The 26,309-nt window shown below is 44.7% G+C and overlaps 1 protein-coding gene across 2 annotated transcripts in view; it reads right to left on the bottom strand.

Moving 5' to 3' along the window:
* ADAMTS12 (ADAM metallopeptidase with thrombospondin type 1 motif 12) overlaps window positions 1-26,309 on the bottom strand; it is a 284,930-nt gene that overhangs the window by 166,941 nt on the left and 91,680 nt on the right. For both annotated transcript variants that reach the window (XM_054033253.1, XM_054033254.1), the window contains exon 3: window positions 25,566-25,740. In XM_054033253.1, coding sequence (XP_053889228.1) covers window positions 25,566-25,740 — 175 coding nt within the window. The remainder of the gene's footprint in view (window positions 1-25,565; window positions 25,741-26,309) is intronic.

The following is a 26,309-nucleotide window of genomic DNA, read 5'->3' as shown; positions in this document are numbered from 1 at the left end:
AGATGCGAGGTGTTTGTAATCATAGAATTGGAAGGGACCTCGAGAGGTCATCTAGTCCAGTCCCCTGCACTCAACGCAGGACTAAGTATTATCTAGACCAGAGATCTCCAAGTCCCGGCCCATGGGCCATCTGCAGCCCAAGAACCTCCCCACTGCGGCCCGCGGAAACTTTTAAAGAAGTTATTTCATCCGACCCTCATGGCTGCCGGACGAGGGGGGGCTGCAGAACGAGAACGGGCAGGAGAGATTCCCATGTCCCTCCTCACAACATTGCTCCATCCTGCTGCTCCTGGGACCCTCCCAGGGGATGCACTCGGCAACGTATCATTCATAAAACTTTTGAGGTCTGTGGCCTGGTGGACATTCACCTCGGGCAGTTCGGCTTCCTGCAAGCAGTTCCCTATCCCTGCTGTTGCTGGCGGAGCTGCAGAGGAGAGACCCTTGCAGCCACTGCTGGCTCTGACTGCTGAAGCGCCTCCCCCTGCAGCTCCCATTGGCTGGAGGAGAGGGACAGAGATACCATCACTAGTCACGGGGCAGAGTTAGCCGGGGCGGCATGAGGCCAAGGGAGCGAGGGAAAAGGGTGGGAAACGGGCTGGGAGGTGGCGTGACTCGTGAGGCTCCAATGACAGTGCAAGGGGGCACGCTTCCTCCGTTCCCCGCCCCCCCCGCCCCCCGAGCGCTGACTCCGGGGGACAGCGCCTGCATGGAGGCAATGTGCCTGGTGCCTGCAGATAAGAAGGTGAAGATAAGAAGAAAGGAAAGAGGTTCTTTCTAGCTGTTGGCACTCCAGGGCTGTGTAATGAAATGGGGCCCTTTATTTACTTTTGTATCCACTGTCCCATGTAATGTTGGTAGGCTGTGTAGGAGAGGCCATCTCAGGAGGAGCACTAGGAGGCACTGAACCTGATGGGAGAATAATCCCAGACACACAGGGAGGGTTAGAACCACCCACTGCCCCATCTCCTTAGGGTAGTAGCCATGCGCCTCACCCCCTGCATCTGACCAGTAGGCAGACCATGACTGTGTCTCCTCCTCAGCCGCTTTTGTGCCCAACGAGGCCCAGCCCAGCAAGGTCCTGCTGTCAGCAGAGCATGAGTGTGGGAAAGTGGAGCAGGAACTGCCTCATGGTAGGATGATCTTGGTGAAGGTGCTTGGTGGTCCTATTTCTATTCTTGGCGCTGCCTCTGCCAGTGATGACCTGTGCGACCTTAGGCAAGGCCTCAGTTCCCCAGCTGTCACACAGGGATAAAATAATCCATTGTGCAGGGATAATAATAACCCATCTCTCTCTCTCTCTCTCTCTCACACACACACACACAGAGCTTGTAAACACCCTTACAGAGAGATGTCTCAACCTAAAAAAAAAGGAAAATTGACGACGAACACCGCCAATTCCAAGACAAGTGGACTGTTGATTATTTTGTCGTTGAGTACATACAGACTGCCTCATGCTTGATCCACAAAGACAAAGTTGCTGTTTTAAAAGTCTACAATATCAAACGACATTACACAACAAGACATGCACAGCAATATGATAAATATCAGGGAGAAGAGAGAGAGAAGATGGTCTTACAATTGAAAAAAGAATTAGCGAAGCAGCACCAGCTGTTTCAGAAAGCGAGAAAGAAGAGTCAGAGTCATCAGTTTTGGCAAGTTATGTCATGAGTGAAATGATTGCTAAGTGTGGAAAGCCATTTACTGACGGCAAATTTATTAAACACTTTATTACAGTCAGTGAGATCGTATATCCCGATAGGCTGATATTGCTGAAAACACCTCTCCTATCTCCAAATACAGTAGCAGAGCGTATTCTTGAACTCTCTAAAGATATAGATGGGCAGCCCATCGAGAAAAGCACAGCTTTCCGTGCATATTCAATCGCAATTGAGGAGAGTACCAATTTGGTTGACAGTGCGCAGTTTGCCATTTTTGTGAGAGGTGTTGATGAAAACTTTGCAGTAACTGAAGAATTGCTCAGCTTGTCAACAATGTGCAGTAGAACAATGGCCAGTGACATTATTCACTGCCTCACAGAAGCAATGGAACAACGCGGTCTGCCATGGCACTCGTTAGCAGGCTTAACCACTGACGGGGCCCAGCAATCATTGGTCAAAAAACCAGATTGGTAGCACTAGCACAAAGAAAGGTGGCCGAGCAAAACGCTGAGCAACCAATAGCGTTACACTGCGTCATTCACCAACAAGCACTGTGCAGTAAATCTTTGAAATCGGACAAAGTCATGTCAGTTGTTGTGAAATGTGTGAATGACAGGGGCTTGCAGCACAGACAGTTTTGTGCTTTCTTGGAGGAAATTGAATCTAAATACTCTGCTCTACTTCACTGAGGTGCGCTGGCTAAGCAGGGGTTTTACTTTAAAGAGATACTTTGAATTGAAAACAGAGGTGAAAAGATTCATGGAAGAAATTAAAATGCCTGTACCACAATTTGAAGACCACAAATGGACGTCAGATCTTGCTTTCCTTGTTGATGTAACACAAGAGTTGAATATCCTAAACCACCTGTACCACAATTTGAAGACCACAAATGAATGTCAGATCTTGCTTTCCTTGTTGACGTAACACAAGAGTTGAATATCCTAAACCGCTTGTACCACAATTTGAAGACCACAAATGGATGTCAGATCTTGCTTTCCTTGTTGACATAACACAAAAGCTGAATATCCTAAACCTGAAGCTGCAAGGTCCAGGCCAGCTGGTAACAGCAGTGTATGATAATGTGAGAGCATTCATAATTAAACTAAAATTGTGGGGAAAAAATCAGATTTCTCAGGGGAATCTCACTCATTTCTCAGCATGCAAGTCACTTGTGGAAAAGCTCAGCTCTGAAATATAGTTCAGTGGTTCTGAATACACTACTAAGCTTGACCTGCTTTTGCAAGAATTTGATCAGCGGTTTGTAGATTTCAGAAAGCACAAAGAAAGCGTCGATATGTTTGCTAATCCATTTTCTGTTGATGTGGAACTGCACCATGTGATTTACAAATGGAACTCATTGATATGCAGTGCAACACATCTTTAAAGACTAAATTAAGAAAAACCGAGGATGTCACAGAGTTCTTCAGACAGCTACCACCATCTTTCCCAAATCTTTACAAAACCTTCAGAAAAATCATGTCCTTGTTGGGCAGTACTTACATTTGTGAGAAACTTTTTTTCACAATGAATATAAACAAGTCAAAATACGGAACACAATTTCTGATGTCCACCTTGCTGCAACCCTGAAGGCTTCACCTGCTCAGTCGCTGAGGCCAAACATCAACAAACTGACAGAACTGAAGTGTTGCCAGGTGACTGGCAAACACTAAAAACTCTCTGGCAGGCAAATAATTGTTGTAATAAAGTTGTATGACAGTTTTATTATTTCTAAGAAATTTGAAATAAATACAATATAAATGTTTTCTTTTCTGAACACCATCTTTGGTGACATTATTGGCCCACTGGGAGGATTTGCAGACTGACACCTAAGGTAAATTGAGTTTGAGACTCCTGGTCTAGACCATCCCTGACAGATGTTTGTCCAACCTGCTCTTAAAAATCCCCAGTGATGGAGATTCCACAACCTCCCTCGGCAATTTATTCCAGTGCTTAACCACTCTGACAGTTAGGAAGTTTTTCCTAATGTCCAACCTAAACTGCCTTTGCTGCAATTTAAGCCCATTGCTTCTTGCCCTATCCTCAGAGGTTAAGAAGAACAATTTTTCTCTCCCCGCCTTGTAACAACCTTTTATGTACTTGAAAACTGTTATCATGTCTCCTCTCAGTCTTCTCTCTCCAGACTGAACAAACCCAATTTTTTCGATCTTCCCTCAAAGGTCATATTTTCTAGACCTTTAATCATTTTTCTTGCTCTTCTCTGGACTTTCTCCAATTTCTCCACATTTTTCCTGAAATGTGGCACCCAGAACTGGACACAATACTCCAGCCGAGGCCTAATCAGCGCAGAATAGAGTGGAAGAATTACTTCTTGGGTCTTGCTTACAACATTCCTGCTAATACATCCAGAATGATGTTTCCCTTTTTTGCAACAGCGTTACACTGTGACTCATGTTTAGCTTGTGATCCACTATGACCCCCAGATCCCTTTCCGCTGTATTCCTTCATAGGCAGTCATTTCTCATTTTGTATGTGTGCAACTGATTGTTCCTTCCTAAATGGAGTACACTTTGCACTTGTCCTTAGTGAATTTCATCCTATTTACGTCAGACCATTTCTCCAGTTTGTCCAGCTCATTTTGAATTTTAATTCTATCCTCCAAAGCACATGCAATCCCTCGCAGCTTGGTATCGTCTGCAAACTTTATAAGTGTACACTCTATGCCATTATCTAAATCATTGATGAAGATATTGAACAGAACCAGACCCAGAACCAATCCTGGGGACAGGGCCGGCTCCAGGCACCAGCATTCTAAGCAGGTGTTGGGGCGGCAATCTGCAAGGGGCAACAATCGGTGTGTTTTTGCCTCCCCAAGCAGCGCGCCGAATTGCCACCACGGACGGCGGGGACAGTCCGTGTGCCGTTAGGGCGGCACACGCGTTTCCATGGCGGCGACAATTTGGCGGCAGCTTCTATGTTCAGCTGCCCGCGGCGGCAATCCAGCAGCTTCTGTCTTCCAGCTGAAGACAGAAGCTGCCACTGAATTGCCGCCGCTGCAGAAACACACGTGCCGCCCGAACGGCACACGGACTGCCCCCGCCGTCCGCGATGGCAATACGGCACGCTGCTTGGGGCAGCAAAAACAGTAGAGCCCTGCATGGGGGACCCCACTTGTTATGCTCTTCCAGCATGACAAGCCCTTCCAGCCAACAAGAATGCACAGCTGAGCAGGGTCCATGCTTCTTGGGCTATGGCATAAGCGTGACTAACCCAGGCTTTAAAAAAAAAAAAGGTGCGAAGAAACATGGGTCATTTGCCGTTGAGATCAGGGAGAGAGGGAGGGAGGGAGGAAATTGCATTAAGGGAGGCCAAAGCCATTACCACCCGCGGCAATGTTTTGGTCCCATGAGGCATTGCAAGCCCTTTCCAAAATCCCCTGTGGCTAGTTGCACTGTGGAATAGCTACCCATGGTGCACTGCTCTGTGCATCGATGCAAGCACTGCTAGTGAGGATGCACTCCGCTGAGACAATAAGCATGGTGTGGACATGCATGATCGATTTAATTAATTTGGAGGCTCAATGTTGACTTACATAAAGTCGACTTAACATTGTAGTTTAGACATGCCCATAGTCATCCACACAAGCAGTGGAACTGCTGCTCTTCTACTGTGCTTAGGGACTTCTGTAGAAGTGGAGAGCAGGGCAGGATTTACCCAGCAAGCTTTTGCATGAGGGGTGAGAGTTCTGATGTTTTTGCTGCAAGCGCTTCCTTTTGTTCAGTGACACAGTGAACTCAGTGACACTGTCCACTCAACATTTTCATCCATGTAGTGTTCAATAGCTGTGTACGTGCACCAAGAGGTTTCAACTGAAAAACAAGTGCAATTAACATTCCCGTGCTGGATTGGCACAGTGGTGTGTGGCAGAAGTGCTGGGTTCTCCTCCCACAGCAATCCCACCTAACAAAACAACGGAAAGTGCGTCACATGCAGCAATTCTTCTGAGAGAAGGGATGGGCTGCCTTGGTGATACAACCAGCCATTACTCGCGGTGGAAGAGAAGGGACTGCACCCCAGATACTCTGCCCTGAGATCAAATGTGTCTGGAAGAGGAGAAGTCCTGGCTCAGGCACATTTCCCACCAACACTAAGTGCACGTGATAGAATAGGTTTCTCCATGTAAGTGCAGGGGGGTGGGGGGGAGGTGTGAAATAAACTCCCTCCTGTTCTCATACCCATGGTGGAAGAGTGGAAGTATTGTGACCCCCCAAGCTAGGTGCTGACCCTTATTCAAGGCAGATTGTATATTGAGACTGGATCTCTAGAGAGCATCTCTCTCATTTTCCACCCTCACCAGGGAGCATAGTACAGCAAAAGGCATCTAGGTTCGGGCAGATGCTGAGAATGTGAACTGAGGAATGCAACCATAAAAGGGCAGGGATAGGCTTCAAAGACAGTGTATCCTGTGCAAAATGAATAGGTGTCTGCAGGGTGTGGATTTGTCACAGCCGTAAGTAGGTCACAAATGACAGGAGGCTGTCGGGGCTCATGGATATGGAGAGCTGGGAGGAACACTGAGCACATAGGGGTGCATAGGGCCCCACTACCCAGGACCAGCTGTGCTCAGAGGTGCTAGGATCCTTTTGATGATCTGCCAAGGAATAGTAAGAATAGTAGGAATAGTAAGTAATGCTTTTCATACAGTTCAGCCTGACTGAGAAATCTGGCAATAACAGCACTGTGTTAAACAGCTCTGCCAGTGTTTCAAGCAAATTTTCAATCTACTTCACGAGAAGTGCTTCTCAGACACACGTACCTTTATTTTTGACTCTGCCTGGGGAGTGGTATTTGAAATTGCCTGGAGACTTATGTTCTTCTACAGAATAGATGCAGAATGAGAAGATTTGTGAAAGTGTACAATAACTTGACTTTAGATGAAGTGCCCCCGTTCCCAATAGATACTAGACAACTTCATGAGGAGAATTTATTTTAAAATAAACAAGTTGAAATATTTAAGAAGCAAAATTGGCATGTTAAGATCACATATTAATTGCCAATAGGGAAACTGCAGACATAGATCAAGGGCAACCTACATCCCTGAGGATGTCATAAAGCAAACTTTCCTGAAGTTCTGAAATGCAAGAAAGAAGGAAGCCCAAATATAGGTCCAGTCTGCGACCCTTAGCTCAGATTGGTGAGTTGTTGCAAAGCAGTTTCAGTGAAGCCAGCAGGGTTCTTCATTGGAGTAACTGCTCAGCAGTGCAATCCAGGGGCTCACAATCTAGCCCTTACACTGAAGAAAGGCAAATTCCCTATAGCAAACATCTCCCCACAGACTATATCCGTGCTACGTTTTCTCCACAGCACATGGTTTACTTTCATCACAGTCCTGGTGCTTAGCCAAAGAGATTTTACTCTTTATTTTTGATATCCCCCCACCCCCAACATTTTGTTTAGCTCATCGTTTTCCCAAAAATGGTTTGGCCAGGAAACTCCAAATGTATTTTGTTTCATCTATCTTAATGAGGGGGAAGTGCCTTATAGGTTTGCTTGGTTACTTTGGGGCAGATAGAGGGAAATTAAGAAGTTATCATAAAAACAGTGCATGATGCCTCACACTAGAGATAGGCAGGAAAGAGATTATCTAAGAGCTTGTTATAGCAGGGTTACAAAGAGGAGCCAATGAAATACTGAGGAAAGGGAAGAGGAAGTTGTTGCCCAGCTGTGGAGTAAGAAAGCAAGTAGGGCCTGGCAAACTAAAATAATTATATCATGTTTAAGAGGTCTTATAACACACCCACCTTCCCCATCTGCTGAAGCAAACTGCACCTAGCTGTTGCTTGCTGGGGAGTTTTAGACCTGGCTGGAGGAAGCCCAGGTTCTGACTCCCTGCCCATTGGGTTGGGGGTAGAGAAATGCTCTGTACAGCGGTATGTGTGCCTGAGGTGGCAGGATGCAGTATTTTGTCCCCCGCTGCCTCCCGTCTCCCTTTTCAATCACCTGTAACGACAGCCTAGGCAACACTTGTACGCAACTGTTGCCACATGCATGCAGAGTAAAGATTAAAATTGTGTTAAAATGTTTGTGAATTGGCCTGGTAATTACTTCAGGGCAGGTCTGAAAAGGGAAGGAGGGATGTGATGGGGCAAAAGTCTGAGAGTCAGGTAGATAATGAACTGGAACAGACAGAGACCAGGTGGAAAGAGGTGAGCTTCCTGAGTCCTGGGTACGACAATGATGGGTGCTACAGAAAGCCACAAAACAGATTATAAAAACCTATTTGAGTGATCCACTTTCAATAATGTCCCACCCAATCAATTATCTTGACCTTTTGGGGGTAAAGTGGAAGCTGGGTAGTTGGGGCAGCCTGGTAGGGCACAATCGAGTGATGAAGTGGGGAGAAGGTTGGTTCCCATAACTGTTCCTTTCCAAGTATTAGAACACATTGAGGTTATTTAAAAAGGTGTCAAACTAAGAAAGTAACATCATTTGGGGTTGTTACAGGGATGCCACTGCAACTTCTTTTTGCCTTATAACAAAATTCTTTCCCCCCCCCCCCCCCATTTGTAAACAAAGAGCTTGGCTTCTTAAACCAGCTGTGAGGGAAGTCTAACATTTAAGGTTCCTAACATTTCCCAGATAATAGCAGGACTCTGATCAGCAAGATTTGAGGACTCCACTGTGAAATCAAAGTTATAGCTCTTAAGGTATATCTACACTGCACACCACTGGCAGAGGCAGGTAGGGAATGTGTAGCTGCATCCACACTGAAGCAATGAAAGTCTCGGGGGTGGGGGAAGGAAGCGAGGAAAGGTTCCAGCACTCAATGTAGACATGGGAGGAATTGCTCGGGCATGTGAAGAGCCATCATCTAAGGATTCAAATGTGTCTTTACTCTGCTGGCATAAGCAATGCCACACCATCTACACTGCTGCTTATACCTGTGCTGGGGAGCATGCAGGGTATGTACTCTCCATGCCTCCAGAAGGAGTGTGCAGTGCAGACATACCCTTAGAGCACTTACAGCTTAGCAACAATTCTGAACACCACATTTGTGGAAAAGTTAATACGTTAACGATACCCGCAGTTTTTTCCCTTGCTTAGCAAGAGGATTTAACATTGTACTTGTGCCTATTGGAACATGGCGCCTTTCACTTTTAGCACATCATTTTTGAAGCCAAGCTGATATCAATGTATTAAAGAGAAGGGAAAGAAGAAAATTAAAGGACATAAATCAAGATGGGACTAGAGTTAGTAGTGAATTTTTAACAAATCATTATTTTTTATCAAAAAATGCCAATTTCTTGAAACTCCAACTTTTCACACAACAGAGTTGGGTTGATGGATTTCTGAACTAAAAAAAAAAAAAAAAAGAATTGAAAAAAATTAAGAAGTTGTCAAAATATTTAATTTCAACACTTCTGAAACAAAAAGATTACAGTTTCCCCATTCAAAAATGACATTTTGGGTCAAAATTTAAGCTAATTAGATTGTTAAAAGGTTAAAAAAATAAAAAAGTTGAAAACAAAATTAAATATTTCAACTGACCACAAACAAAAACATTTCAGCTTGCAAAAGTTTTTCTTCACATTATAAGAGAAGTATAAACAAGTCAAGACTGCAGGAAAAGCAGTAGTAGCAAAAGAATTACATAAAGCAATAAAGAAATTGCAAAGGTTGAACAAGCAAAATTTGAACAAGCAAAAGTTTCAGAAAGAAGAACGTCAAACAACTAGAGAAGGCATCAAGAAATCAGGATATGAAAACATACAAAAAGGCTAAGTTGTAGGGAAACACAATCGGGACGATTCAAGTGGTAAAAAAAAGCTACTGGTGAACTGATAACAAAATGCCCAAGATACGTTGGAAGTATGGAAGGAGCATTTTGACACAGCGCTGAACTGTGCAGTTCATCCAGGTGTAAGCATTTTAGACAAGCTAGATGAACAGGGAGGCTTGCAAAGTAGCATGGATATCAGCACTGAACTACCGGTAGAAGAAGAAATAGAAAGAGCACTGAAGCCATTAAAGAATGTGAAAGCAGTAGGAATACACCCTTGTGATGCTGGTAGACCAGGTGTCAGCTCATGCCAAGGGCCCAGGCCTCACTGAACACTTACAAATGCATATCTGGAAACCAGTCTTGCTTACTTGTGTGTTAGAATTATCAAAATAGATACTAGATGTTAAGTTGATAAGAATGTGTTTAGACTTTATAAAATGCTGGTAGATGCTGCATGTATTGATCTCACTTATTATCTCTATGGTCCATGGTATAAAGTTACATTGAGTGTTTGCATTCTAAACCTCTGTAATTGTATAACTCACCAAACAGGAAAAGATGCATTGATTAAGATAAAGTGCTTGTCCATGGCCCATTGAAAGCAAATGAAATATTGTGTAGCATCAAAGGACAGAGATTTTGTTGATTGCATTCCTAACTCCCTCCAGAAAGGAGGGACCTGCATATGAACTCATCCTATAAGTTTGGACTCTGGAGTGAAGGGGCTAAAAATCCCTGACAAGGAGAAACTGAATCTCTTTCATGGTCTCTGAGGGGCAAAAGATTCCTACATAAGCAAAGACATCCCCATGCTACTTGGCATGGGTTAGCCCTGAAAGACACTGAATGGACAGACTACTATAACTCTTGTCACCTTTTGAATCACAAACTAAAATTCACTTGTGTATGCATGCTTGCTTAATTTAACCTGTAAACAACTCATTTCTTTTTCTTAGTTAATAAACCTTTAGTTAGTTTATTGCAGGATTGGCTACAGGTGCTGGCTTTGGGGTGAGAGCTAAGGTATACACTGATCTGGGGTAAATGACTGGTCTCTTGGGACTGGGAGCAACCTGAATATTTTGTGATTTTTGGTGTAAGTGACCATTTAAGTGCAGCTTGCCTAGATAGCAAGATAGACTGGAGAGCTCAAGGAGTCTGACTATTACAGTGATCTAGGAATCCACATTTGTTACTGTGGTGGTGAAATTTAGTTATAGAACCTACCACCACTTTGGGGTATCTGCTCTGCTTTTGATTGTCTGTCCTGAAGTTGCCACTCTCAGTTCTGAGCTGGAGTGACAGCGCGACAACCATATAATAGCCGAGCTGCTAAAAGCTGGCTGGAAAAGTGCTATCAAAGTATTAGAAAAAATATACAAGAAGGTATGGGAGCAGGAAGAGGTACAAGATGATTGGCTAAAGGCCATATTTGTACCAATCCTGAAGAAAGGAGATGTGCTGATCTGAATAATTATAGAGGTACAAGCTTGTCAGTACCAGGAAAAATCAGGATGAAAGTAAGGGTATGTCTACACTACGGGATTAATCCGAATTTATATCATTTAAATTTTGGAAACAGATTGTATAAAGTTGAATGTATGCGGCCACACTGAGCACATTAATTCGGCGGTGTGCGTCCATGTACCGGGGCTAGCGTCGATTTCCGGAGCGTTGCACTGTGGGTAGCTATCCCATAGGTCCCGCAGTCTCCCCTGCCCATTGGAATTCTGGGTTGAGATCCCAGTGCCTGATGGGGCAAAAAACATTGTCGCAGGTGGTTCTGGGTACAGCCTCACCCCTCCCTCCATGAAAGCAACGGCAGACAACCATTTTGCACCTTTTTTCCTGGGTGAACACTGCAGACTCCATACCACGGTAAGCATGGAGCCCGCTCAGCTCAAGACAGCAGTCATGAACATTGTAAACACCTCGCACGTTCTCGTGCAGTTTATGCTGAACCAGGACCAGAAAAACGAGGCGAGGAGGCGGCGGCGACGGCAGCACAGCAACAAGTGTGATGAGGACATGGACATGGACACAGAATTCTCTCAAACCGCAGGCTCCGGTGCTTTGGAGATCATGTTGTTAATGGGGCAGGTTCTATCCATGGAATGCCGATTCTGGGCCTGGGAAACAAGCACAGACAGGTGGGACCGCATAGTGTTGCGGGTGTGGGACGATTCCCAGTGGCTGCGAAACTTTCGCATGCGTAAGGGCACTTTCATGGAACTTTGTGACTTGTTGTCCCCTGCCCTGAAACGCCAGAATACCAAGATGAGAGCAGCCCTCACAGTTGAGAAGCGAGTGGCGATAGCCCTGTGGAAGCTTGCAACGCCAGACAGCTACCGGTCAGTCGGGAATCAATTTGGAGTGGGCAAATCTACTGTGGGGGCTGCTGTGATGCAAGTAGCCAAAGCAATTACTGAGGTGCTGCTACGAAAGGTAGTGACTCTGGGAAATGTGCAGGTCATAATGGATGGCTTTGCTGCACTGGGATTCCCTAACTGTGGTGGGGCGATAGATGGAACCCATATCCCTATCTTTGCACCAGAGCACCAGGGTACCCAGTACATAAACCGCAAGGGGTACTTTTCAATGGTGCTGCAAGCACTGGTGGATCACAAGGGACGTTTCACCAACATCAACGTGGGCTGGCTGGGAAGGGTTTATGATGCTCGCATCTTCAGGAACACTACTCTGTTTAAACGGCTGCAGCAAGGGACTTACTTCCCAGACCAGAAAATAACCGTTGGGGATGTTGAAATGCCTATAGTTATCCTTGGGGACCCAGCCTACCCCTTAATGCCATGGCTCATGAAGCCATACCCAGGCAGCCTGGACAGGAGTCAGGAGCTGTTCAACTACAGGCTGAGCAAGTGCAGAATGACGGTAGAATGTGCATTTAGCCATTTAAAAGGTCACTGGCGATCGTTACTGACTCGCTCAGACCTCAGCCAAATCAATATCCCCATTGTTATTTCTGCTTGCTGTGTGCTCCACAATCTCTGTGAAAGTAAGGGGGAGACCTTTATGGCGGGGTGGGAGGCTAAGGCAAATTGCCTGGCTGCTGATTACGCGCAGCCAGACACCAGGGCGATTAGAAGAGCACACCAGGAAGCGCTGTGCATCAGAGAAGCTTTGAAAACCAGTTTCATGACTGGCCAGGCTACAGTGTGAAATTTCTGTTTGTTTCTCCTTCATGAAAACCCGCCCCCTTTATTGACTCATTCTCTGTAAGGAACCCACCCTCCCCCTTCCCCCAGCTTGCTTTCAAAGGAAATAAAGTCACTGTCGTTTAAAAATCATTTATTCTTTATGAATTGATTATAAAAAGAGGGAGAGAACCCGGGTGGGGTTTGGGAGGAGGATTGGCGGGAAGGAAAAGGCCACTAAAAAAGATTTTAAAAATGACAGCCTTTTGCTTGGGTTGTCCACTGGGGTGGAATGGGAGGGTGTATGGAGCCTCCTCCCGCCACATTCTTACACGTCTGGGTGAGGAGGCTATGGAACATGGGGAGGAGGGAGTGGGGGAGTTATACAGGGGCTGTAGCAGCACTCTGTTATCCTGCTGCCATTCCTGAAGCTCCACCAGACACCAGAGCATGTCTGTTTGCTCACGCAGCAGCCCCAGCGTTGCATCCTGCCTCCTCTGATCTTCCTGCTGCCACCTCTCATCTCGAGCATCTCTCCTCCCCTCACGTTGGTCCCTTCTGTCCTCACGTCGGTCCCTCATGTCCTCACGTTCACTGGCTTCTTTCCTATACTTTGAAACCATGTCCTTCCACTCATTCAGATGAGCTCTTTCACTGCGGGTGGATTCCATGATTTCTGCGAACATCTCATCTCGCGTCTTCTTTTTCCGACATCTTATCTGAGATAGCCTTCGGGACGGAGGAAGGAGGCTTGAAAAATTTGCAGCTGCTGGAGGGAGGGAAAAAAGGAGAGAATTTTTTAAGAGGATACATTTTGCAGAACAATGCTTATACTCTTTCACGGTGACCAACACTATTCACATTACATAGCACATGTGATTTCTGTGCAAGGTCGCATTTTGACTCTTAATGTTGAGCGCCTGTGGCTTTGCTGCTAGAAATCACAGACGCAGGTCCAGACAACAGAATTCGGCTTGCATGCGGCCATGGTAAGCCATTGTCTTTCGGCTTCTGCGCCCTCCTTTCCCACATACCAAGCAAAGCCCGTTGAGTGCTGCAGTTTTCCTTTTAACCTTCAGCAGCAGAAAACTAACCCCGCTCCCCCCTCCCATCCAATTCTCTGGATGATCGCTTTACCCCTCCCCCCACCGTGTGGCTGGTATCAGGGAAGATCCCTGCTAGCCAAACGCGAAAAGCTCTGGGCCAATTCTTCCCCCTTCCCCCCGCACTTGGCTAACTGCAGGGAAGGATTTCTTTTCAGCCACAGGCAAACAGCCCAGTAGGAACAGCCACCTCTGTCCCCTTAATTAAATTCCCATATTTCAACCAGGTTACCATGAGCGATATCACCCTCCTGAGGATTACACAGCGAGATAAAGAACGGATGTTGCTTGAATGCCAGCAAACACCGGGACCATACGCTGCCAGGGTTTGTCATGCAATGATACCAGATTACTTGCTGCAAGCATGGCGTGGGCAAGTGTCCTACCATGGAGGATGGAATAAGGCTGCACTGCCCAGAAACCTTGTGGCAAGGCTTTTGGAGTACCTCCAGGAGAGCTTCATGGAGATGTCCCAGGAGGATTTCCGCTCCATCCCCAGACACGTTAACAGACTTTTCCAGTAGATGTACTGGCCGCGAATGCATCCCAAGTTCTCAGGGCAAAGTAATCATTAAAAAACACTTGCTTTTAAAATAAGTTTTATATTTTAAAAGGTAAACTCACCTGAGGTCCCTTCCATGGGGTCATGGTTTTGGATACTGGCTTGGGAGGGTACTTCAGTCAGGCTGAGAAAAAGATCCTGGCTGTTGGGGAGAACAGAGTGCTGGGTGCTCTCCGCAAGCTCGTCCTCCTCCTCCTCCTCCTCCTCTTCCCCGTCTGCAGAATCCTCAGGTGTAGCTGATTAGATTATCCCCGCCTCGGAATCCACGGTCAGAGGTGGGGTAGTGGTGGCAGCCCCCCCCCTAGAACTGCATGCAGCTCGGCGTAGTAGCGGCATGTCCGAGGCTCTGACCTGGAGCGACCGTTTGCCTCCTTTGTTTTTTGATAGGCTTGTCTAAGCTCCTTGACCTTCACGCGGCACTGATCTGAGTCCCTATTGTGGCCTCTCTCCATCATGCCCTTGGAGATTTTTTCAAAAGTTTTGGCATTTCGTCTTTTAGAACGAAGTTCTGCTAGCACTGAATCCTCTCCCCATATAGTGATCAGATCCAGTACTTCCCGTACGGTCCATGGTGGTGCTCTTTTTCAATTATCGGCCTGCATGGTTACCTGTGCTGATGAGCTCTCTGTGGTCACCTGTGCTCTCCACGCTGGGCAAACAGGAAATAAAATTCAAATGTTTGCGGGGCTTATCCTGTCTACCTGGCCAGTGCATCCGAGTTCAGATTGCTGTCCAGAGCGGTCACAATGGTGCACTGTGGGATAGCTCCCGGAGGCCAATACCATCGAATTGCGACCACACTCATCCTAATTCAAAATGACAATAATTGATTTTGGCGCTACTCCGCTCGTCGGGGTGGAGTACAGAAATAGATTTTAAGAGCCCTTTATTTTGAAATAAATGGCTTCGTTGTGTGGACGGGTGCGGGGTTAATTCGATTTAACGTTGCTAAATCCGAATTAAAGTCATAGTGTAGACCAGGCCTAACTGTCAACAGATTAAGGCCAGTTTTAGAGGAAGCAGTAGAAGAACAGTACAGACCAGACCAGGCCAAAGTTGCATTGATTAGGTTTTCACACTCTGACTGTCAGTGGGGAAAAAGTGAGAACGGGGATTTAAAGATTAAAGCTATTTACAAAGCCTTCTGCAATGCTATAAAAGAATTGGTGAGAAATTAAGCAACTTGTTGAAGTCAAGGTTTGGTGCAAGACAAGAGGGCATGGCCTCACCTTCTCTTTCATCATATTCTTAAACTGGACATTAAGAATGTTAGATGAGTTGGAGTATATAACATTGAATCATCTAGAGTTAAACTCCTAGCTTATGTAGATGACATTGTATAACTGGCAGACATGTTTGAATTCATGATGATTCTTTTTGCGACCTTTGAAAATTGGTGTAGTCAACTTGGACTTACAATAAATGCCAAAATAACAAAGTGGTTGCATCTTGGAAAGGGAACAATAGATAAAGTGTTGAAATGCAGAGGCAGGGAACAAGCAGAATTTTAAATGTACCTAGGAAGTTTGATAAGTGTCGATGAGGATGAGGTTAAAAGGAGATGTGCTTTAGCAACACGTGCTGCACAGAAATGACAAATGTATAGATTGATAAAGACATTACATCTGGTACCAAAGTGAGAGTTTATCAAACCCGTGTACTAACAGTATTACTTTATGGTCTGAAAGGAGCTGCATTAAATGAAACAAACATCAGAAGACTGGAGGCTGTAGAGATGAGAGTTCTTTGAAAGATGTCAGGGTACAGTGAAATGTTTTTATGGCAAATGAAGAATTTAGAAGGAGAGTAGGATGTGAAATCTAGGTATGGGATTGGCTACAATCAAATCTATTATGATGGCGGGGAAACTGCAGAAGACAAATGAATGTTAGGATGCGAAAGAAAATAATGCAAACACAACCAAGGTCAATCCAATCTAGAGGCCGACCACCGACTAGATGGTGGGACATTGTACACAGGGATAGGACTAGGCTGGGCTTAATGGAGGAAAAAGCCATGGACAGGACTGAATGGTGATGCTGTACTGCTCCCTGTGTCTGCTCCAGGATGAAAGAGAATAATTTAAAAATTTCAAAACTGATTCAACACGGAAACAAATTTTTAACTCTTAAAATAATTGGTGGATGAAAACCATTTCCCACCCAGCTGTAACTGGGACTAACATGTCAGCATTACTTGCAGTGCTTTAACTCCCAAGAATGAGATCCAGAAATTATACAAATAGAAAAGGATTTCTTTAGGTTTTGGGGAGGGGGAAGTTGCTTGAAGAGAAGTGCAGGAGACAAGCAAAATGTACAACAGGGTTCTATACTTGATGGATGCAAAGTAGTGATAAAATTCCTTCCACACAACATTTCTGTTATAAAAAACTTAAACTTCCTGAAATTTGCAGGACCCAATGCTACACATTTTTAACCAAACCTCTGAAAACAAAAATAGAGTTGTGTTCACATCAAGCAGTGAAAAATGATTACTTGATCCAACTCTGCCAGCACAATTCAGCTGCTATGCCATTGTTTTCTGTGTACTGCATCTGTAAATCTCTAAGGGTTCTGCAGTCTGCAGAGACAAACACTCATTTTATGTTCATTTCAGAGCAAACTGTTTCAAAGAGAGGCTGTGTGCGCTCATGGAAGTTTTGTGTGCGTGCACCCTGTTGTTCTTACTTTAAAATAAAAGTCATTCTGACTGACCATACCCATTTACTCTCTGTGTATGGCAAATATATAATACCTCTTCTACGGTGTATTAAAGAGCTCTCACATAAAGCAAAGTACCAGGGAGAAAGATGCTCCTTCCTCTACATCAGGGGTCGGGAACCTTTCAGAAGTGCTGTGCCGAGTCTTCATATATTCACTCTAATTTAAGGTTTTGCGTGCCAGTAATACATTTTAATGTTTTTAGAAGATCTCTTTCTATAAGTCTATAATATATAACTAAACTATTGTTGTATTTAAAGTAAATAAGGTTTTTAAAATGTTTAAGAAGTTTCATTTAAAATTAAATTAAAATGCAGAGCCCCCCGGACCGGTGGCCAGGACCCGGGCAGTGAATGCCATAGGTTGCCTACCCCTGCTCGACATTTATCACATCTCACTTAGTCCCTGCAATGCAATTTGTATACCTGAGCTTTTCTATTGGGAGTTTGTCCTAAGAAAGAATGGGCTTGGTGTTTTGGAGAAGCTAAAGAAAAAATGGGACTGACCAGGATTTGATATGGTTAAATACGGAATATACAAGTGCTGGAAACATGTCAGTGCAATTCCTTTAGCAGATAAGCTAGTTATATAGTATGCAGCAGATTGCTGCTGGCCAGCCAGACTGTTTATATTGGCTAAGCCTCTAATATTCTTCCAAAAAAGACAGGCCATCCTTTGAGAATAAATGAGTGACCTGGTTTCTTTCATTTCCAAGGAGTTAAACAAATAACTGCACTATCAAAAGCCACAACAAACAATGTATGCCATACGTTTAAGGAGAGTCTTCTGATGGTAACAAGTTAATCTTCAAAAAGAATCCCCATTATTCAGTAAAATCTTACACTCAGAGTTATCCTGTAGGAAGTGCAAAGGTCATTTAACTGCTGCATTTTGAGGGCTTTTTATCCCAGGCTATAACAGTTATTCTGTGAAGTGAGCACCTGAGCCTTTTTTTTTTTTTGAAGTTGCTTTCTGCACAAGATGTTGCTCTGTCTGGGCACAAGCTCTAACCAGTGTGCCCACCACCCCCACTGCAGTCAGGCATGGCAGCTCCCAAGCCAGCATTCCAAAAGGAACTCTCTCCACTCCTTGCCATTATTCCCACAAGTGCTTCCAGGAACAGACACAAATATCTAAGATCTTGTAAGAGAGTTTCTTCTTCAGAAGTTTCTGACCTACATATGCAGACAAGAGGTGGATCTTTCTGAATAAGCATCTGTTTTAGATGCTTATCCAAACTAACCCCAAACTCCGAAATGTTTGCAGTTCTTCAATCAGTGATTTCAATGGCAAAATGAGGGCATAGGACAAGATGATTTTTGCTTCCATGAAGTTCCTCTGGACAGAGTTGTCAGTTTTAGCATCCTAAGTCCTTTTGCCCTACCTCTAAAATACAGCAGGTTTCTGCAGTCACTGAGAGTATGTCTACACTGCAATTAAACACCTGGGCGGGCCTGTGTCAGGTGACTCGAGTTCATGGAGCTCAGATTACAGGGCTAACTGCAGTGTAGACATTCAGGCTTGGGCTGGAGCATGGGCTCTGGGAGTCTCCTCCATTGTAGTATCCCAGATCCCAGGCTCCAGCCCAAGCCCAAATGCCTACACAGCCCTGTAGCTGGAGCCCGGCGAACCCTGATCAGCCGCAGATGTTTAATTGCAGTGTAGACATAGTCTGAGTAGTAGACTTAGTACAACAGATACTGAGCCACACAAGCCTCCAGCTACTTTCACAGCAATTCCACTATGCTACCAGTCCCGGTCACCCAAGGAGCAAGAATCCAGAAGTCTTTCCCAGATCTGTCATCTCCATGGTGCTGAGCAGGAAGGTGACTCTTATACAGCAACATTTGATTTTTGTTCAGAGAATTTCAGAACGTTCAGCGCACAGCATCTAGCAAAATGGGCTCCTGCTGCGTGACAAGGGCCCCTAGGTCCTATAGTAATGCAAATAATTAATAATTCATTTTGAAGGATGTATATTTAACAGCAGCAGCATCCAAGCTACAGTAAACAGAAGTAATGGATGTGAGGACAACACAAGACCAGAGTCCCAGCAAAATCATTTACTCTGCCGAAGGACAGTGCCAATCTCACCAGTTAGTTAGTTACGTCGGGCTACTGGAAAGTTTGTAAGGGCAACTACCATAAACACGATTCTTTTTTTGCCATTTTCCTGCCAGGCTTACTTGCAAGTGCAAATGATGAAAACAATTTTATTCATATTTTTAGGCCACTTCATTTGTCATATTTGTCATTTCTCATTCAAGTTTGAGATGATAGAGCCACTTGCCGTGTACAAGAGTACAATATAGCAATCATAATGCAGTTTTCAGGAATAGCACGGAGCTATTAAAAATGAGTCAGCTCCCAATTTCCAAAGAAGCAGCAGTAATGAAAATGTACATCACATGCTCAAATTTCTAATTTGCATAATGCTATCACAGTCTTCATTTCTAGCAGCATACTGGGTTTTGCCAGAGTATGCGAAAATACTGAGGATGTTGCAAACCGTAAGTTAGTTTATACCACTATTGCCAGAACACAGGAATGAGATTGATGCCAATGTATAAGAGATTGCAGCATTTTTCTAGTGCATAGAACGTAAGTAGGGAGTCACGACACTCATTGATCGTTCAACCATCCTTCCCAATATATCCATTCTGGGAGGCAAATCCATTGTAAGGAGAGTGGAGGGAAACCCTGTGTGTGCCACAGACCCGTGCTCTGTAGTGAAGTCCTGCACCTCAGCACACAGGGAATTAGGAGGAGATGCCACTGTCCCTACTTTCACAGCTGTGTTGTAAAGACAGACACATTCAAAAAGACTGTGCAGTGCTCAGGCATTACAGTAATAGGGGAGTAGCGAAGCGAAGACTCACCGGCGTGGCGCCTCCTGCTGGTTGTCCTGGGAATTAGCTCTTTTCCAGCTCCGGAGCGCCCTCTGCCAGTTGATGTCTCACCTGCCTCAGGCCCTGTGTCCCTCCTGGACCCTGGTGCCATTTTCCTCAGGGTTCTGCCCCAGCAGTACCCCCACACTCCGGGTCTCCCCTGCCAGGGGAACCCCCAACCCTCTAACCCCACCTTGCCTCAGTGGCTACTGACAGTCATCTAGCCCCCGCTCACTGGGGCAGACTGCAGTCTGTAAAAGCCACTCATCATTGGCAAGGGAGTCCAACCAGCTGCCTTTGCCTAAGTCCAGGCTGCACCTCTGCAACCCCTGTACCAGCTTTGGCCTTTAGCAAGACCTGCAGACTGGGGATTTGCCAGGCTGGAGCTCCCTAGCTCCTCTTGCCTTTCCCCAGCCCTGCTCTACTCCCAGTACCCTAAGCTCCCAGGCAGCCAGGTCCTTCTCTCTCCACAGCTAGAGAGAGACTCCTCAGCTCCTAGCCCCCAGCCCTCTTATCAGGGCCAGCTGGACCCTGATTGGGCGTGGCCCCAGCTGTGGCTGCTTCCCCAATCAGCCTTGCTTGATTGCTTTTCCCCTGTTCTCCAGGAGTGGGGAAGGTGCCCCACTACAGGGGGTCATAAAATTACCTAAGATAAAGAGATGGTGGATTGTCACAATGGTCCTTTTGCACTTAACTCAACTGCTACTCTTTGCAATGGACCGAGCAGCACCGAGTACCAATGTGACAGTCCTGGATGAGCTCCCCCTGCAGGACATCCACCAGGCTGCTGTACTGGACACAAGCCTTGTGTCCCAGGCATGTGCTCATGGCCTGCAAGGGTTGGGCAGAGTTTAGGCACTGTCTCTCTGGCTGTGGACCACCAGGCACGCTCTCTAGCTGCAGACTCTGTGTCTGAAACTCCGCTTGGCAGTGGGGACCTGCAATCCAATTGCCTAGGTCTTGAAACTAGTGCCAGCTCTCCCAAGCCTCCCCAGTAGCTACTGCACATTTTCAGAGTTCCACTGACGCTGTGGACTCTCTAGCTTACTGCTTTCCTCTTGGGGAACACAGACAGTGTCAGTAAACAATTCACAAAAGAGAATTTCTAAATTCACACACACTTTATACAGAGAGAGCACAAGAGATGTACAAATCTACAAAAACAACAAAAACCTGCACGCAAATCCTTACCTCACCATCCTCTGGAGCCAAAAGAAGATGAAACTATATACAAAAGTACAGATTTATCAAACCTGGGTACCACCGATTCTTTCATATGGATCTGAAACATGGACATTGCTTAAACAAACATCAGGAGGCTTGAGGCACTTCGTATGCACTGCCAGAGGTGACTACTGGGGATGCGATGGCTTGACTTTATCAGTCATAAGGAGGTGTCATTGAGAACAGGCTTCAAGAGGAATGATGTCATCATTGGCCACCACTGGCTGGCTCTTTTTGGTCACATTGCCCGCCTTGGAAACAAAGTCCCTGAACATTGTGCTCTGAAGATCAGATTTGAGGTCAGAAGGGCTCACTGACCCATCATGGCCTGGCAGCTGTTACATGGTCACTCGTGATTAACCTGACTGCACCAGATCAGTAATAATCCTGTGGCGCTCGTAGACACCTGGAATACAGCCATACATTCAGTGCCTCTGACCTTTGCTGTCTAAGTGTATTGTTGTTGTTTCCTTAACATTCCAAGAGGCCCTTGGGATTTGGTTAGTGTCTGTTCAGGGAGCCCAGGATTCTCCTCTCCTGCTTAGCCTTGTCTTCTGGTTCTGGTCTGCTTCCCTCTCTGCCTCTCTCTAAAATGGATGATGAAAGAGCATTTTACCAAGTTCTAGTCCTTTTTGTCAGGTGACCCCTACCCCGACCCCAGTGACTTCAAGTCCCTCATCAAGTGATCTACTGTTTGATTACAAGGCCATCTGGGAGAACAGGTTTCTCTGGGGTATAACTAACTCACTGTGGAAGAGAGCTTCCATTTGAACAGAAGATCCTGCAGGTTAACAGCCCTCGATTGTTCTGCATTTTTCACCCTCTGGTAATGCCTCTTGGATTCCCAGTCCAGGATGGAGGTGAAGAGACAACAGTGAAGTCACACTGTTATTATCAAAAGGGTGTTCCCAAAACAAACAGGAGTGTGTAGTTTGACATAGGTTATGACTACACTTGGGGTGGCGTGTAGAGCACAGGCACTACACGTGTACCTACATGCGACAGTGAAAGGCTCCGGCACTGGGGAGGCAGTGGGACACTATGCTGCTAAAAATACCAGTGTAGACATGAAAGGCACTGCTTGGGCATGTAGAGAGCCCATGAAGGGGATATACCATGGGGGTTCAGCCAGCCGTGTAGGGCCTTTGACTTACTCTACTTACCTAAGCCGCATCTCACTATCTACACTGCTATTTATACCCGTGTTAGCCGGGTGTGCAGCGTCTGTACTCTACACAACACCCAAATGTAGACATAGTCATGGATAGAGGCATACACTAATCCATCACAACCAGGAAACCCAATTCTTTTATTTTTTAAATCCAGGTCTGATATTATCCCAAAATATTTCCATGTTAATTATTCTAAAAAATCACCATAGGTAGTTTGAACTGTTTCCGAGAGGGTTTTTTTTTTTTTTAAAGTCTCCTAGAAATTTATGACTTTTTAACACACAAAAAGATTTTCTAGAAATGTATTGTTCCTGAGACTTACTACAGTAAAGTTAGCCCAGTTTAAAATGGTTCAGCATTAAATATTTCTTCCCACAAACAAGCATCTCCATGATTATTTCTTTGCCAAATCTGTCCAGACAAGCAGAAAGTCCTCTTCTATAGAGAGACTACTGGACATACTGAAATATTAGTGTTGTAGGGGACTGAACCAACTCCCATTGCCATCAGTGGAAAGATATCTATAGACTCCCATAGGAGTTAGATCAGGCCCTACATGTGGGCTTCTACAGTAACTGCTCTCTGTCTCTAAAAGATGATAAATATTACATTTCCTCTTGAGAGAGACTTCACGTTCACCGCAAACTAACTCATGCTCTTTGAAAAAAGTGTGCACCTGTTGAGCAATCTGCCAATGTAAGAAAACCTTACTCGGCCAAACCACCCCATAGGTGCTGGAACTAAGCCCTGGATTGAAGTGGTTTCCATTATTTACAGGGTTTACAGTTTGGTTCAATGGCTCTCAGCACCCACCACTGTACAAATTGTTCCACCACCCCTGACCACAGGTAGAAAAAGCAGCTTCCATTTCTACAGTCAGTTAGAAAGAAACAGTTGGTGCTAGTGAGTCCTCACAATGAGTAAGTTCAGAATCTGAGATAGAGGAGATTGGGAAGCTTAGTGGAGGAATTATTTTTTCCCTCTCTGCAGTAGAAATGGCTCAAGTCCAACCTAAGGTTTAATTAGCTTGAAGAAGAGTTTTTGACAGAGTAAGATAAACAAAATACACCCCCTCTGTACATTCCATCACTTAGAATAGAAGAAAAAAAGATGTAGGTGGCTTCCGGCTCCTGGTGCTATAATATAGTGAACTCAGCATGCAAGTCTTAAATCTTATTTTGATGTGAAATTAGCCAACATGGAAGGCGACTGGGAAGGGAGGAATGGTAGAAAAAAGATTTTCAGCGGTATTCTATAGTCTCTTTAAGACTATGCTTTACTTAATGTTACACACAAAAAACTATCTTAAAAGAAATTAAGGTTGTAAAGTCAAGCACTCAAAAGTTAGTAAATGCAAGAATTAAGGTTGTCAGTGCAGCCCTAATTTGGTCCCCTTCTGTGTATCCATTCTGAGACAGTCTTTAATAACATGATTACATTCTATTTTTTTTACACAGGACCCTGCCTCATTCAGTGCACAGAATGAACAGTGCTCACTTAACGAGAGCTATTCAATATTTCGTTTTCTTCTCATTGTTCCATGGATAGCCCTAGGCTATAGTTACTTCACACTATTCAAACCCTGCTCTGAAGACAGAATTATTAAATTGCCTCCAGGGCTTTTCTATGGTGCTCATCCCTATACTATCCAAGTGCTTCACAAACATTAATTAACCTTCAAAAAACTGGTATGAGACAAGGAGATACTATCCCCATAATACATTTGGGCAGCTGAGGAGCAGAGAGATTAAGGTCCAAAGTAGCCACTAATTTCGGATGCCCAACTTGAGATGCCAAGGAACCTGATTTTTCGGAGTACTTAGCAATATAGAGCATTTTATATATTCAGGCACAGCTCCCATTGACTGATTGCTCATGTCAGCAAATAGCAAATATTACTCAAGGTTTATAGCTGTAGAGGCATGTGTGGGGGCTGAGAGAAGAGGGAGAGACTGTCTGCTACTTTTGCTCCACAATTAGTAGTACTTATAATTAAAACGTCAGCAGCAGTCATGGCTCAGAAAGACAGGAGTCCAATTATCAATCCATTTTCAGCCCTGGAAAAGAATTAGCCTTTTTAACCACAGTAATTTTAAACATATTCTCAAGCTAAATACACTGCAACTTCATTTCTAGAAATTTATGATTAAGCTAGATACGGTCCTCTAGTTAGACTTCCTTCCAATGAAGGATTTTTTCCCATAGTATGTTTACTAATGTTTTGTCCAGGCTAGATTTAAAATTTTCCAAGTGGCAAGGAACAAATGCAGGTGGTGAAAGTAGGACAGACAGCATCCTAATCAGCAACATATTAAATACTGTAATTAGGGGAGAGCAAGAGCACCCTACAGATATGTTCCTTTATTCCAGGGTCTTCCAACCAACAACAAGAATCGTACTCCAAAGAGTCACACCCGTGAAATAACATTTAGATTATCTAGGTAGCTCCTCACATAACTTGTATTATCACAAACAAGACCTCAAAAATTGTTACCTCTTTGAACAGGACAATGCACTAGAGGCACTTTAATACAGCCAGGTGCAGGGCTTTAGATATTCCAACAACAGTCATATGGAAATCTGAAATATTGATACTCAACCACAGAGATGATACCCAGAACTGATATAACTAAAACATTTTTTTTTTAAATGGAGATATCCTATCTCCTAGAACTGGAAGGGACCTTGAAAGGTCATCAAGTCCAGCCCCCTGCCTTCACTAGCAGGACCAAGTACTGATTTTGCCCCAGATCCCTAGGTAGCCCCCCCTCAAGGATTGAACTCTCAACGCTGGGTTTAGCAGGCCAATGCTCAAACCACTAAACTATCCCTCCCCCCCATGGCATGGTAAGATTCTGTTTAGTTTTTCTGACAGTGTGAATGGAAAGTTAGTCTCATTAAAGCCAGAGGGACAGATCCTCAGCCAGTGTAAGTGTACACAGCTCCACTGAAGTCAGCAGGGCTCCATTGATTTACACCAGTTGAAGATCTGGCCCCAAGCATCTGGACCTATTTGAGTGCTGCCTGGTGTGACTGGCAAAGGGCTGCAGGGCTCTGCATAGAATGGATCAGATGGATACTCACAAGCTTCATCTCTAATGAAATATAAAATTGAAATTACACTAAGGTTAAAATACATACAGGAAACCCTGAAAATCACACACAGTAAGCCACAAAACTGTTCTTATGGAGCTGCTAATGCACCGTACTACTAATTCGTGACTTCTATATTTATAGAAAGCTGTCAGTTGGAAAAGAAGGGTGTAAATATTTGGAACGGAAATGTTGGGTTAAAAAAAAATTCAGCAACCAACAAGCAAAAAGCTCCAACAAAAGTCATACCATTCAATCCACAAGCTTGTTCCTTGTCTGTTGTGCTCTCCCGCCGTTGCCTTAAAGCATTTTGAAGGATATTTGCCCTGTAGATTATGTGTGGGTATGGTATTCCCTCTTCTAGTGGATGCTTTTTGACAGGCTCAATGAAGTAGTCCCCCTGAGGCAGACGGAAATATCCAGTCTGAAAATAAGTACAGAAATGTTAATTTCAACGGCACCTGTCCAACACTCTGATTCAAATCTGAATGAGTCTGCATGTTCCCTCACATCAGCATCTTTGGGCTTTTCTGATAAGTTAGCCATGTTTCACTCAACAGCTTTATATGAAAACAATAGGAGGGGGTTACTACTTTTATTTCTTTGTAACATAAGATACAAAAAGGGGAACTTTGAAGTCTTGCTAGGAACTCAGCACTTGAGGGTAATAAAAATGGAGGATGCTGCTTTGACAACTCGCTAGCATCATAGTCCTGCTGGGCCCAGCTTACAAGAGTTGCTCACATGAACTCCTTTCTAAGAAGCTGTGCACCTCTTCATCATGGCAAAGGTTTTCAGACTTTAACTTTTTGCTCTTTTGTCATCGTTGTTGATCAGTCAAAATGCTGCATTCATGACACAGTAGAAAAGTCTTTTGTTTTCCTAGGGCTATACAACAAAATAGAGGCTGTTGCACAATGGGGGAGAATAATTCCCTCCACTGAAGGAATTAAGGGATGAAATTCCATGGCCGGTATTATACTGAAGCTCAGA

Source organism: Malaclemys terrapin, chromosome 6 (assembly GCF_027887155.1).
Source record: "Malaclemys terrapin pileata isolate rMalTer1 chromosome 6, rMalTer1.hap1, whole genome shotgun sequence".
Classification (NCBI taxonomy): domain Eukaryota; kingdom Metazoa; phylum Chordata; order Testudines; family Emydidae; genus Malaclemys; species Malaclemys terrapin.
The sequence above is the reverse complement of the archived record's forward strand: the minus strand, read 5'-3'. Positions and strand labels throughout refer to the sequence as shown.